At 34.5% G+C, this 14,140-nt stretch overlaps 1 protein-coding gene across 1 annotated transcript; it reads left to right on the plus strand.

Annotated features, from left to right (window-relative positions):
- The first annotated feature begins 215 nt into the window (after positions 1 to 215).
- Positions 216 to 1,190, plus strand: LOC149233463 (uncharacterized). Its single transcript, XM_089382203.1, has one exon. The coding sequence runs from the start codon at positions 216 to 218 to the stop codon at positions 1,188 to 1,190; it is 975 nt and encodes a 324-aa protein (XP_089238329.1).
- The last annotated feature ends 12,950 nt before the right edge of the window (positions 1,191 to 14,140 follow it).

Below are 14,140 nucleotides of genomic sequence, written 5' to 3' on the forward strand. Positions count from 1 at the left end.
CAATGATATTATGCACCTTGGCAATGATCCAAATAATATGGGTTTCTTCTCTCGTGCAGCAACAGAGAAGATCATGAATGTGCAGAAAAAAATCAGGGACAACTATGAAGAAAAAATCAATTGGAATGAAAAGGACCTGGTTGACATGCTAACTTTGGATGGTTGTTTTATTCTAGAAATATTGAGTACTCTGAGTGACAACACATTACCAGAAGATGGTAACTGCTATGAACCTCTTTTTGAAAAAGAAGATTCTTTATACTGGAAGGGATATACTGAACGACATGTTGAAGCTCGAGAATCAAATCCCGATCATCGTTCTCCTAAAGCTACTAAAATTGCAGTGCAGCTCCACGGATAGTGATGCAGAGAACAAGCTTTTCGATATGATGCATGAATCGTTCTTGCGCGTGTTCTACCCTTTCGAAAGTAAACTGCCAGCAAAGAAGCGATGGTCCTGGCCTCAACCACAACCACATCATCATCTTCTTGGTTGGTTGCGCATATTCATTATTTCTCCCCATTTCGTTAATGGCGATGATATGCTCCATGGTGACATCGCACATTCCCATAATGGAGAGCATGCCTTGCGCATGTTCATTATTTCTCCACATTCCGATAATGGCGATGATATGCTCCATGGTGACATCGCACATTCCCATAATGGAGAGCATGCCCAGAACGACTATATGAAGATCCCCGGCCAAGACGAAGAGAGCGCAAAAGACAATGCAAAGGAAGACAGCAAGGGTAGAATCTGCAACCGGGATAAAGATTCCGGCCCATATGATCATATCCATCCCGCAATAGAATTAGAAAATGCTGGTATCAAATTAGAGCAATGCGAGGGAGGCATCGCAAATATTAAATTTGACGGGTCGAGGAACACAATTTACCTTCCTCGCATCACTGTCGATGACTCCACGGAGATCCTATTCCGTAACCTAATTGCTTTTGAGATGTGCAAACCATCTGAAATCAATTATGTTGCGTGTTACGTGGGTTTAATGGACCAGTTAATCGACTCCGAAGAAGACGTGGCTTTGCTCAGAAAAAGGAAAATCATTACAAACCACCTCGGGAGCGACGCAGAAGTTGCCAAGCTCTTCAACGGTCTATGCAAGGGAGTCACTATCAATCTCGAAGGTGCCTTCGATCAACTGACCAAAAAAGTTCATGACCACTACTAAGGGTCCAAGTGGCTGACCTTGTGAGGGAGTATTTCTCTTCTCCGTGGAAAACTCTAGGTCTGTTGGGAGGAATTGCTCTACTGTTGCTCTCCATTGTGCAGACCATCGTCGGCATACTGGCATTATATAAGTAGCCTCTCCTTTTTCCTTTTCCCTAAATGATTTCTTTCAATAATATGACTCGTGTCTGAGCCCGAGGTTTATAGTTATTTTTAGTGATTTGTATGCTGTTGGCTATAGCAACGGCTGAAGTGTGTGGAATAGCTGAGTTCTGTATAACAAGCTTTTCAATGTTTTTCACGTTATTTTACTACCTATGTTTGGTTTGGAAATTATGGATTCTGTGATATTGGAGATAATGCTCACAGTGGGCTGAGTTTAGGTTTCTCAAAATCCATATCCAAGTTATCCAAGTTTAGAATAAGTTGGATCTGACAACACTATTGAATCTCAATGTAATTTTGAAGTAATAATATCATCTGTGTGATTATTTGTGTACTATGTTCAATTTCGTTTTTCTTTATCACTGTAATGTCTGCCGCTCTTGTTGCAACGTCATGTTTCTTTTTGGTAATAATGCATGGTTTGCATCAAGTATCTGGTAGTGAGAAAATGAAGATCTTCTATGACTGATGATGATTACTAAGGAAATGTTGTAATTTGAATCGATCAGTTTTACATTTCATTTTATTAAGTCGTGAATAGTTATTGAATCATAATGGATGTCAATGTTTGAAAGCAATTTTTTTTGGGGAGAGAGCTTTCTTTGTCGCTGCAGCGTAGATTAATTAGTTTAAGTAATTGATTTGCAACGAGGTGAGTGGACAATCATTTCAACATCCTCTTCAAATACGGTGAGTGGAATCATTTCAAATATTCTTTTAAAATATAATGAGAAGAATCTAATATGAGTCAATGCTATGGTACTATCATATTAAAGCTTTTAGTTACACTAAAATTTTTGCTTAAGTAAATTTCCAAACTCTTGAAGAGTGTATTGATTTCCAATAAGCTAAATATACAAGTCTTCTCTCAACTAAAACTATTTTTAATTAAAATTTGATAAATTTTCTTCTTGATAAATTTTTGTATGCCTGGAGATTCGGTTGTAGGAGTCGAACGAGGAGAGGAAAGTATAGAGCGTATTAAACACGTTTCGAGCCATATAAATCACATGTTCCATTGGCACTATTTGAGTCGTTACTTGTTCTTGTATATACGTCCTGAATTAATGTCGGAACAAGAGGAGGCCAAAGCCAAAGGTGTAGACTTGGCTAGAATAGTGAAGTGGATGATGATAATAATAACGAGACCTTATTATATTCATAAGGTCGATCATATGGACGACAAATATATTCTTGTTACAGCAAGGAGAGGCCAAGCTACACACAACCATAGTTTCACGGAGAGCATAAGCTCAAAACTCCGTTTTCATTATGTTGGGAGTTATAGGATATGAAATGTTTTTTTGTGAGCCAACTCATAAACCAAGATAATTATGAAAAAAATTATGTAAAAAAAATAATAAATTAGAATATGAAATGTCTTTTTTGAGCTTGCTTATAAACTAGGATAATTATGAACAAATATATATATATATATATATATATATATATATATATATATATAAAATGAACAAATAAAATTCAAACCTCCTAAATCACATATTAAATGAAACCATCAACTACATTCTTATATAATAAACTTATTACTAATATGATTATCAATCTGAAACAAATATACTATCTACTCACACTACCAATCTTTTGAGCACTTACCACCCTAATAATTTTTTGTCCTAATTTTGCACAGAGAATGACTTATTTGTCACGGATTACATGGCATGATTAAGCATTATCCCCAACACTCCCCATTAATGGTTAAAGAGGGTTTACTATCTTATGTCGTAGTGCCAAAAGTGAGTTTTTGCCACTACTTTGGTGAAGATATCTGCTACCTCATCCTGAGTATTTATATGCTTCAATTCAATATCCTTCTTCTGCACCAAATCCAGAATGAAGTGATATTTCATGTCAAAATTCTTTGTCCTGTTGTGATGAACCGGATTCTTTGCTAACTTGATGGCACTTACATTATCACAATAAATCATTGTAGGTTGAATTTGCTTTTCTCCAATTTCTTCCAAAAAAATTCTGAGCCAAAGAGCTTGTGTACCTGTTGATGCAATTGCAACATACTTTGCTTCTGTGGATGAGAGGGCAACAATGCTTTGCTTTTTTGAGCTCCATGTAATCAAACCAGAACCAAAAGAGAAACAATTTCTAGATGTGGACTTACAGTCATCAATACTACATCCCCAATCTGAATCACTAAATCCAACAAGATTGAACTTTTCATAAGAGTAGTAATGAATACCAAAATTTAGAGTGCCTTTCACATACCTTGAAATCCTCTTGGCTGCCTTCATATGTATTTTATATGGATTTGTCATATACATTGAAACAAGTGAAACTGAATATGTAATATCAGTTCTTGTGTGGGTTAGAAATATCAAGCTCCCCACAACACTTATGTAAGTTGTTTCATCAACTAAATCAACACCATCATCTCTACATAACACAACTCCATGAGCACTTGGAGTAGGAGATGGATTACAATCAAGCATATCAAATTTATTTAGCATATCATGTGCATACTTTGTCTCACAAATGAAAATCTCATCCTTACTTTGATTAACCTCCATTCCTAGAAAATATTTCATGATGCCTAGGTCTTTCATCTCAAATTCATTCATCATAGAAACTTTGAATTTATCATTCATCTTAGAACTACTACCCATATACAATAGATCATCAACATACAAACTTATGATTAGAATATCAATACCTTCTTGTTTGTAGTAAAGGGTGGGATCACTCTTACTTCTCTGGAAGCCATTTTCCTGAAAGTATCTATCAATCCTAGCATACCACGCTCTTGGTCCTTGTTTGAGACCATGCAAAGCCTTCTTCAACTTGTAGACATTATTCTCCTTTCATTCCAGTTCAAAACCTTGTGGCTGCTCCACATATACTTCCTCTTCTAAGTACCCATTCAAGAAGGCATTTTTCACGTCCATATGATGTATGTCCACTTTTTCTGAGTTGCTAAAATTAGGAGATTTTTGACGTCTAAAATGGGCCTCCTAAGGAAATTATAAAATAATAGTGGAAAAAATAAAATAAGATTAGATGACATCATCAAATTTTAGTGAGAAAAAAATTAAAAATTATTTTTCAACTCGTATTTTCAACTTATCTCCCTATGGGTTTACTCAAATTTTGAGCGGAAACACTCGTTGGATGCATAATTTGATTCCTCATCAAAGGAGTACCTATGTTGCATACTTTCGATGGACCTTGCTACAAAAAAATGAAAAATAAATGAAAAATGTGATTGCAATCACATTTTTTCATGTATTTCTCATTTTTTGTGTAGCAGGGTCCATCGAAAGTATGCTACATGGGTACTCTTTGGATGATGAATTAAATTTTGCATCCAATGAGTACTCCCACTCAAAATTTGAGTAAAACCTTATTGAGATAAGTTGAAAATACGATTTGAAAAAGTAGTTTTATTATTTTTTAATCTTTTTACTTTTTTACTCCAAAAATGGTGAATCATCCCCCATGGTTGACATCATCATCTTGAATCATATTGGTTCTTATAAAGTTTATTTTGGTTGTACATTTTTCTGAGGAGGCCCAATTTAGACCTCAAAAGTCCCCTAATGCGAAATCAACATTCTAATGGTCTCGTGTCTTGCTACTGGTGCAATTGTCTCTCCATGATAAAGTCCATACTTTTGTATGAATCCTTTAGCAACTAATCTTGCTTTGTGTCTTTCAACACTCCCATCACTATTAAATTTAGTCTTGTAGACCCAATTGGTGCCAATATTTTTCTTGTCATGTGGAAGCTCTGTCAACTCCCAAGTGTCATTCCTTTGAATAGAATCCATCTCTTCTTGAATGGCTTGCATCCAAACCTCATTAGTGCATGCATTTTCAAAACATGATGGTTCAAAATCAACCTTGGTTAATAAAGCGAAATTGGCTATCTCACCTATTGGGCTTTCTTCATGTGCTTGATTTGCACTCCTTTGATAAATATCACTCAATCTTCTTACCTTCCTTGTATAACTTGGAGAAGAAGTTGGGCTTGAACTTGATATTGAATAATTTGATGAAGGGTTTCTTGGCGGAGTTAACCCACTAGTTACAGAAACATTAGTTGGTTGCTTATGATCAATATCGACAATTATATCATCATTCAAAATAAATTTTGTCTTCTCAACATGGCCTTTTTGATGACCATAAACTCCCCCTTCATCAAAAATTACATCTCTTGAGACAATGAGCTTGTTAGTGAGAGGATTATACAATTTATAAGCCTTTCTTGTCTCACTATAACCAATAAAAATACATAACTCACTCTTTTCATCTAACTTTTTTCTATTCTGATCAAGTACGTGCACATAAGTCAAACAACCAAAAACTTTGAAATTATTAACATTAGGCCTTTTTTCATACCAAGCTTCATAAGGAGTCGTCTTTTCGAGTGCAGTGGTGGGGCTACGGTTGAGGATGCACATTATTGTAGCAACTGCATCTACCCAATAAGAATTGTTCAATCCCTTAGTTTGTAACATGCACCTTGCCATTTCAACCACAGTACCATTCTTCCTTTTAGATATGCCACTTTGTTGGGATGTGTATGCCGTAGTATGTTGCCTCCTTATGCCATTCATATCACAATAAAACTGGAAAGATTTTGAAAAAAAAATCCTCCACTCTCAATCCGCAAACATTGGATCTTGCACCCTTTCTCATTTTCTACGAGGGCTTTGAACTTCTTGAATGCATCTAGGGCTTCACTTTGGCCTTAAAAAATATACCCAACAATTTCGTGACTAATCATCAATAAAAGTGATGAAATATGATGACTTACCCAAACTCTTAGTCTACATAGGACCACATATGTCTGAATGAACAAGCTGAAGTGGGTGATGATCCCTCCATGCAGCACCCTTTGGAAACTTTTGCCTTGCATGCTTACCTTTAGCACATCCTTCAAAAACCTTCTTATGCTCCTCTACCTTGGGCAAACCAGAAACTAATGCATGTGAGGTTAGAAACTTCAAATTGTGAAAATTTAAATGCCCATACCTGAGATGCCATAACCAACTTGAATCCTCATAAGCCATATTTGCAAGGTTGTTATTTTCATCAAACCTCAAGGGAAACATCTTATTTCTTGTCATAGGCACAACAATGATCGCCCTATTTCCCGTATTCTTATCATAGATAGTACATGTCTTATTTTTTAAAACTACTTTATAATTTTTCTCACACAGCTGCCCAATGCTCAATAAATTATGATTCAATTGTGAAGTATAATAAATGTCATGAATACTCTTTATACCTTCTTTTGTTTGGACCTCCATAGCTCCTTTGGCAGCAACCTCCAATGGATTATCATCACCAAGCTAGATCTTGGATTTGAAATTTCCATCCTTTGTTGAAAACAACTTTTCATTCCCTGTCATATGGTTAGAGCATCTAGAATCTAGGTACCAAACATCTTTACTAGTATTTTCACCTTTGGCATAAGATAAAAATAAGTGATCTCGAGGATACTCACTACTTTCTTGAGCATAGTTAGCATTTTTACCTTCTTTCAATCTGCATTCTCTTTCAAAGTGGTCATACATGTTACAATAGTAACATTGAACATTTCTCTTATCAAATATACCTCTACCTCTTCCTCTGAAACTACCTCTTCCTCTTGAGCCACTTCTTCCTCTACCTCTTGAAGAATTTTGGCTTTTCCATTTACCTTGACCTTGATTGCTTTTGGCACTACTGCTGCTTGCATCTTCATTCTTTGTAATTTGTAATTTAGAGGAAAAAGCTTTCTCTACACCTTCAAAAGTGTCCTTCAATCTTTCTTCATGAGACATCAAGGATCCAACCAATTGATCAAACTGTAGTTTTGTCAAATCCTTGCTTTCTTCTATGATTATGGCAACATGATTCCATCTAGGTGTTAAAGATCTCAATACCTTTTTAATTAAAACTTCATTACTTACAGTTTCTCCAAGTGTAGCCATTTTATTGACCACATCTTTGACTCTCACACAATAGTCACTAATACTTTCATCTTATCACATCTTTAAATTATTTAACTCTCGCTTCAATGTCTGAATCTTGACCACCTTAACTTGATCGCTACCTTGGTGAGCTTCTTGTAGAGTCTACCATGCATCTTTGGCAGTTTTTTCTCCTTATATTCTTGGAAATAAGCTCTTATCAAGAGTTATCTCAACGTGAAACAAAGCTTGAGCATTATTCTTCCTTTCTTCCTTTTTGGTTGTTCTTTCATTAGCTATAAGGGCATTCTAATCAGTTGGATCCTCATAACCTAATTCAACAATCTCCCACAAATATTTTCCAATAAAAAAGGTGAAGATCTTAATGCACCAATAATCATAATCATTCCCATCAAATTCTAGAACAGGCATCTGGTTAGAATTCGACATGATTAACTTTGGTGAAATTCCAACAATAAACCTTTAACCCAAAAAAAATTTACCTGCTCCGATACCACTTATAGAATATGAAATGACTTCTTTGAGCCATTTGATAAACCAAGATAATTATGAAGAAAAAACATATAAAAAATGAACAAATAAAACACACTCACTGCCTTAGCTCAAACCTCCTGTAAATATCATATTAAATCAAACCATTAACTACATTCTTATATAATAAAATTATTACTAATATGATTATCAATCAACTATCTAATCTGAAATAAATCTACTGATACTACCAATCTTTTGAGCACTGACCAACCTAATAATTTGTTGCCCTAATTTTGCACAGAGAACAAAAAATCTACTTACTTATTTGTTAGCAATTACATGACATGATTAAGCATTATCCTTAACCTGAGCCATTTAATGTGAAGATTGCTAAGGTACTTATGATGTTAGAATAATGTAGAAATGGAAGAGTCTGGTAATGTGATAGGTTTGTTGAGTTTCTCTATGAGCTCGTGCCCGATTGAGATCACCAAAAAACAAAATATAATGGCTAATACAATCTAATAACAATCCCCAATCTAGATGGTCATGCATGCAGTTTTGATGAAATTTATGATGTTATAAAGTATGAGAAAGTACCTTGCTTCCTTGCAGGTTGGTGAAGGGTTTTGGGCCTGACGCAGAATCCTTGCGCTCCAATCAAGTGATCTCTTTCATCCACTCTCAACCTAAAGTCTACAGACAAACACAACCAAACAAAGACGATAAGTGATCTTCTGCAGAAGATCGTCAACTCAAAACATCTAGAAATCACACATACCAATTAGAACAAAAAATATAAGGTTTTATGTTTTCTATTTTTCTATTTAAAAAGGAGTTTTTGTGAGAGATAAAGAGTTTTTTTAAAATATTTGGCTTTCAATAGCTTTTAAAGATTGAATATATTTTTCTGGAAAAATGTCAAAATTTTTCGCTGAAATTTATTCGGATGAATCCATAATAATTTATTTGTGAGTTTCCCATGAATTGGTACCTGATTGTGGGTAAGGAAATTATAAAAAAAAAAACAAAAGGAGCATGCATATCAGCCATGGTCGACAAAGGAGAAATAAGCACTTCTGGAGAGAACTAAAACAACTAAGGCGAAAGAATCAAAGGGTAGAATCTGCACAAAAGTATGGAATGTTTCTAGTAGAGAACCCATACATGAGGATCAGATTGAAAAACTGTACGAGATGAATGAAGAATTGGAAGAAACTGGTGCAATATTGAAACGATTAATGCATGTTTTGCCATCTTTCTCTAGTAAAAAGTTTTAGCTATGGGAAATTAAAATTGAGGAATTGCTTGGTTCAATAAATTTATGGGAATTTGTTCAAGAAACTTCTATAAATTTTGATGATAAGAGTAGAAGTGCAAAAGCATTATTTCTTATTATATCAACACTCGATGAAAATATCTTGTCTACTATTTTGCATGAATATGGTGAAGTAAACAATGTAAAAATATTTTGGGGCATTCTTGAAACAAAGTACATTGAGCAAAATGATGAAGATGAAGGTGAACATTTAGTAGCAAATCTACAACTAGGTGCAGAGATTGCAAAGAAAAACGTTTTGGATGACTCAACAACAACTGATGAATTGAAGAAAGAATGTGTAACTAAATTTGATAATGAATATTTGTTTTATGAAAATGACTTGCATTTTATATTTGAAAATAAGTTGATTGATAAACTGTTGTTTTCTTTAGATGACCAAGAGGTTAATGCTCTACCCATCATGGTAGAAGCAACAAAAAATCATAATGAGAATCTTATCACAATAGTAGAGACAGAAGAACATGAAGACAAATCCATAGCAACAATTAAGGGAACAAGCAAGTTTGAAGATGTTGAAATTGATTATGATGCCTAGATAAAGCTTATTGAAGAATGGCTTCAAAATTCCTTTGAACAGATTGATGAAGGTCTAAAAGATGCAGCTGGAGTTACATGCTTAATGGTGAAGGCTCTTGAAAATGAGCAAAATGGTGAATCAATAAATAATTTAGATGACATAGAAATGGAAATAGTGGTGGATACATTTGAAGAAGTTCATGGTATTTTGATGCATTGGAGCCTAGAGGAAATAAAATATTATTATGAACTGATGAGGCAAAAATCAAGTAAACAAGAAACTATTGATGATGAAAATGTACTGGCTGAAAAAGGAGTTGAAATGTATTGGCATCATCCTAGTTGCAATAAGAAGCAATATCTAGAGTTCATGATATGGGTAGGAAGAAGACTAAACAGGTTGAAAGCATTAGAGTTTGGAGAAGCAAGTCCAAGAAGAAATTTCATCAATATGTTGATGCAAAGAAAGTTAAAATGAAATGTTTGAGTCATATTTGTAAGCCTAGTTGAGACTTAGACCAGCAGACATTGTTATTTATGTTATAGAAAATCCATTTCTCCATTAAGGGGGGATGTTATAATAATGTAGAAATGGAAGAGTCTGGAAATGTGATAGGTTTGTTGAGTTGTCTTCTTACATTTATGTGAGTTACGAGGTCTTGTTCTAGAAGTAACAGTTTTCTAATGTAACTGCCTTTTAGCTGAGTCATAGTATGTATCTTCCATGTTGTTATTCCTATCGAGTCTAGTGATCCCATAGTTATATAATGGGACACATTGTGATGTATTTGCAGTAAGTAAGTGTGCATGCTTAGGCCTAAATTAATAAAGTATTCCACTGTGTTAAACTTTATGATTTCTATTTTATGATAACTCTTATTCTTCTTGCAGATGAAAAGAGAGGCAATCGATTAAAGACTTAATGTTTGCATGACCTAGTACTACCTTCCACAAGGTTACTAACTTTCATGAGACTCTCTCAATTGTTTGATGTCTTGGTCTGTTTGATAGGGTCCTCTGATAGAAAACATAGAGTTTAACACAACGGAGTATTTTATGAATTCAAGTCTTAGCCTGCACACTTGCTTAATGCAAATACACTACAATATGTCCCATTATATAACTATGGGATCACTAGACTTGATGGACATAACAATTTAGAAGATAGAGACTCTGACTCAACTACAACTCACTTACATTGGAAAACGATTGCTTCTAGAACAACATGTTGTAACTCACATAGATCTAGAACATTTCCTGACAACTATGAAGACAACTCAACAAACCTATCATATTTCCAGACTCTTCAATTTCTACATTATTCGAACATCCCTCCTTAATGGAGAAATGGATTTGCTATAACATAACAATGCCTATTGGTCTAACTCTTAGCTAGGCTTACAAATATGACTCAAATATTTCATCTTGACTTTCTTTGATTCAACATATTGGTGAAATTTCTTCTTGGACTTGCTGCTCCAAGCTTTGACGCTTTCAACCTATTTAGTCTTCTTCCTACTCCAAATCATGAAGTTTGGATGTTTCTTCTTATTGCAACTAGAATGGTGCCACTCGATTTCAACTATTTTTTGAACAAGTACATTTTCATCATCAATCATTTCCTATTTAATTTATTTTTACCTCATCGGTTCATAACAATATTTGATTACATGTAGGCTCCAATGCATCAAAATACCATGAAAAACATCAAATTTATCCACCATTGTTTCCATTTCTATGTCATCGAAATTATTTATCTATTCATCATTTTGCTCATTTTCAAGAGCCTTCACCATTAAGAATGTAACGCCAGCTACATATTTTATAACAATGTAAACTTTGAAACGGGAACTATAAACTCAAAACGGGAACTCTGGCCAAAAAACCCCGAAAAAACATCAAAAACAGTGCTAAAAACGAAAAGTGTGTATACTGGAACAATGGTTTTTTTTTTTAGGGTCAATTTTGAACACGTTTTAAAAATGGCAGTGAAAACAAACTTTTTGTGCAAAAAACACCTTGAAAACGAAAAAGTGATGATATTGGAACGATGATTTTTTTTAGGGTCAATTTTCAACATTTTAAAAAAATTCTAGTAAAACCGAATTTTTATGTGCCAAACAAAGTTGTTTATGAGGAAAAAAACACACTAATGTTTTTGGTAGAATAACATTTTTATTTCCTAAGTATAAATTCAACATGTTCTCAACCATAACATGCTAGATACAAAAGAAATTGAAATTTTTTCAACCATAAAATTAAAAAACCATGACATTATGAACAAATTACATGACTAAATGAATTCAAAAGTCATTATTTGTATATTGAATGAAACATACATTATATCTCTAATTTAATGTTGCATTATAGATATTCTAAACAATAAAAATGATCATAATTAAGACATATAATCCAACAACATAAAAATGACTCATAACTTCTCATTTAACACCATATGGAAATCAAAAATTTTATTTCAAGATACGATGCAAACATCAGTTATATAAACTGTCTTAAACAATTATTCAAAATCACTCATATTTTCTTGCACACCATCAGAATTCACATCTTTAGATGAGTGACTGGATGCTAACGAAGATGTTCCATATTCTTCGCTTTCATCAACTAGTGCCCCATCTGAGTCCACATGCATGACCACCATTTCAGGTTTGAAAATTCTTCTAGATCTACAACTGGTTTCAGTAGATTCCCATCTCAACACTGTTCCTTCTAATAATAACCTTTTAAGAATCTCTATTGTCTTGAAGCGAAGAGTTCCTCTCTTTGCTAAATTGAATTCATAAACAAGTATGTCAACATCCTCCAATTTTAATATGTTTGTGCGGCGACGATTTATATTTGTAACCTTTCTTTTTCTCTCTCCGCCATTTTTTTTGTCAACTACCCTCTCTGGCTTATACAAACCATTGAATGGGTGTGTATTTGTGGCATACCAATGTACTTCAACACCTGTAACATCCTCATTTTCTGTAAAGACCTTTATAAATTTAGCAACCCAGAATGGATAGCCATTGGGATCTCCATCTGCTAGCACTGCGATCATGCAACCCTCCTTAATATCTTGTACTGAACCCCTATAAAGGTCTTCCATGGCTTCATGTTGTGCACGAGATCTTCTGGAACCAATACACATCTCTCTTTCCTCTGCCTATGAAGAATTAATAATACCTTGAGATTGTTGTTGTTCAACAATGTTTATTTCCTCATGTTCATTCGACACATTTTGTGGCCAAATAAATGTATTTTTCAAAGGTATATCTTCATTGGTTGTTGTTGAAATGATATCACTTTGATTATTGAAAAATGACTCCCACCAAACTAAATCAGCAATGTCAAAGTACTCATATGTATATCTAATACATTTTTTAATTTCTTCTAGGCAATCAGAATAATTTATATCTCTATTTTGTCTATGTGCATTATGAACTTCACCAACTAATTGTAATAAAAATATTTTTGATGCAACTATTGGATGATCTGGAATGAACTTCAAAAATTGCAAACCTGATGACGGTGCCCATTCTGCAGTAGTTGAATACTTCTTGCCCCATATTAGTGTTTTCCCATCAAGTTTTTTGATACGAAATTAATGTTGGAAGCTAATGTCATTAAGTTGTTCAATGCATTTCCCCTCAACATATGATCCCAGAATAAACTTTTGCATGTCAACAATTTCTTCCAACACATCAAAAGTAGGCTCTCGCATGTATGATTTCTTAATACATTCAATTAATGATGGAAAGCTCCCAACTTCCTTCCTCCTGTTAGAGCCTAGATTTACCTCAGGCTGAAAAGGTAAGATTCTGGGTCCACATCAAACCACACTCAGCCTCGTAGCTAGCCCTACGAGGACAGGAGAGGGCTCTCTCTGGGTCAATCTCAGCAAAAGATAATCGATGGGGCTTGAGATTACTGAAATACAAACTAAGTTTAGGCTAGGTATGAAGTGAAAAGTTTTGATTTGATTTTTTGGGAGCTTTGTTGGAATCAAGGGAAAGGCAAATTTGGGTCTGGGGATGAGGCCAAATTTTCGTAGAGTTTCGGTTGGGGCAAGGTAGGTAGTAGTTTTGATGCTTTAGATTAAATGAATGGATGGAAAAGACCGTTGAGGATCTGAATAGGGCAAGAGGGTACGAAGAATCCTCTTCAAACTAGAGAAAACATTGAAAACTAAACAAAATTTAAGGCAGAGCACAACAAACTCATGAATTCTACCTTTGTCACTCAATTTGTTTAATTTCAGAAGCAAAGAGAAGGGAAATGGCATACATAAACATCAATGAACTTACGATTACATGAAGAAACACACCATCAAAACACAGAGCCACAAGGATCCCAACAAGTGCTGCAAAACCCTGGTCTTTCCTTTGCCAAAAATGCAGAAATCAAATGTACAATGGAATGCCAAGCAATCCCAAGTGTCCAACCATGCTAATGACTGAAAAAAAACATAATATAGACAAACATAGCTCATCCTTACCTCTA

This window comes from Pinus tabuliformis, chromosome J (assembly GCF_031772625.1).
Source record: "Pinus tabuliformis cultivar Carrire ecotype Pingquan chromosome J, CPIR1, whole genome shotgun sequence".
In the NCBI taxonomy this organism is placed as follows: Eukaryota; Viridiplantae; Streptophyta; class Pinopsida; order Pinales; family Pinaceae; genus Pinus; species Pinus tabuliformis.

Coding starts and splice junctions, on each gene's coding strand:
- LOC149233463 (XM_089382203.1), top strand. CDS start 216: ATGGTAACTGCTATGAACCTCTTTTTGAAAAAGAAGATTCTTTATACT.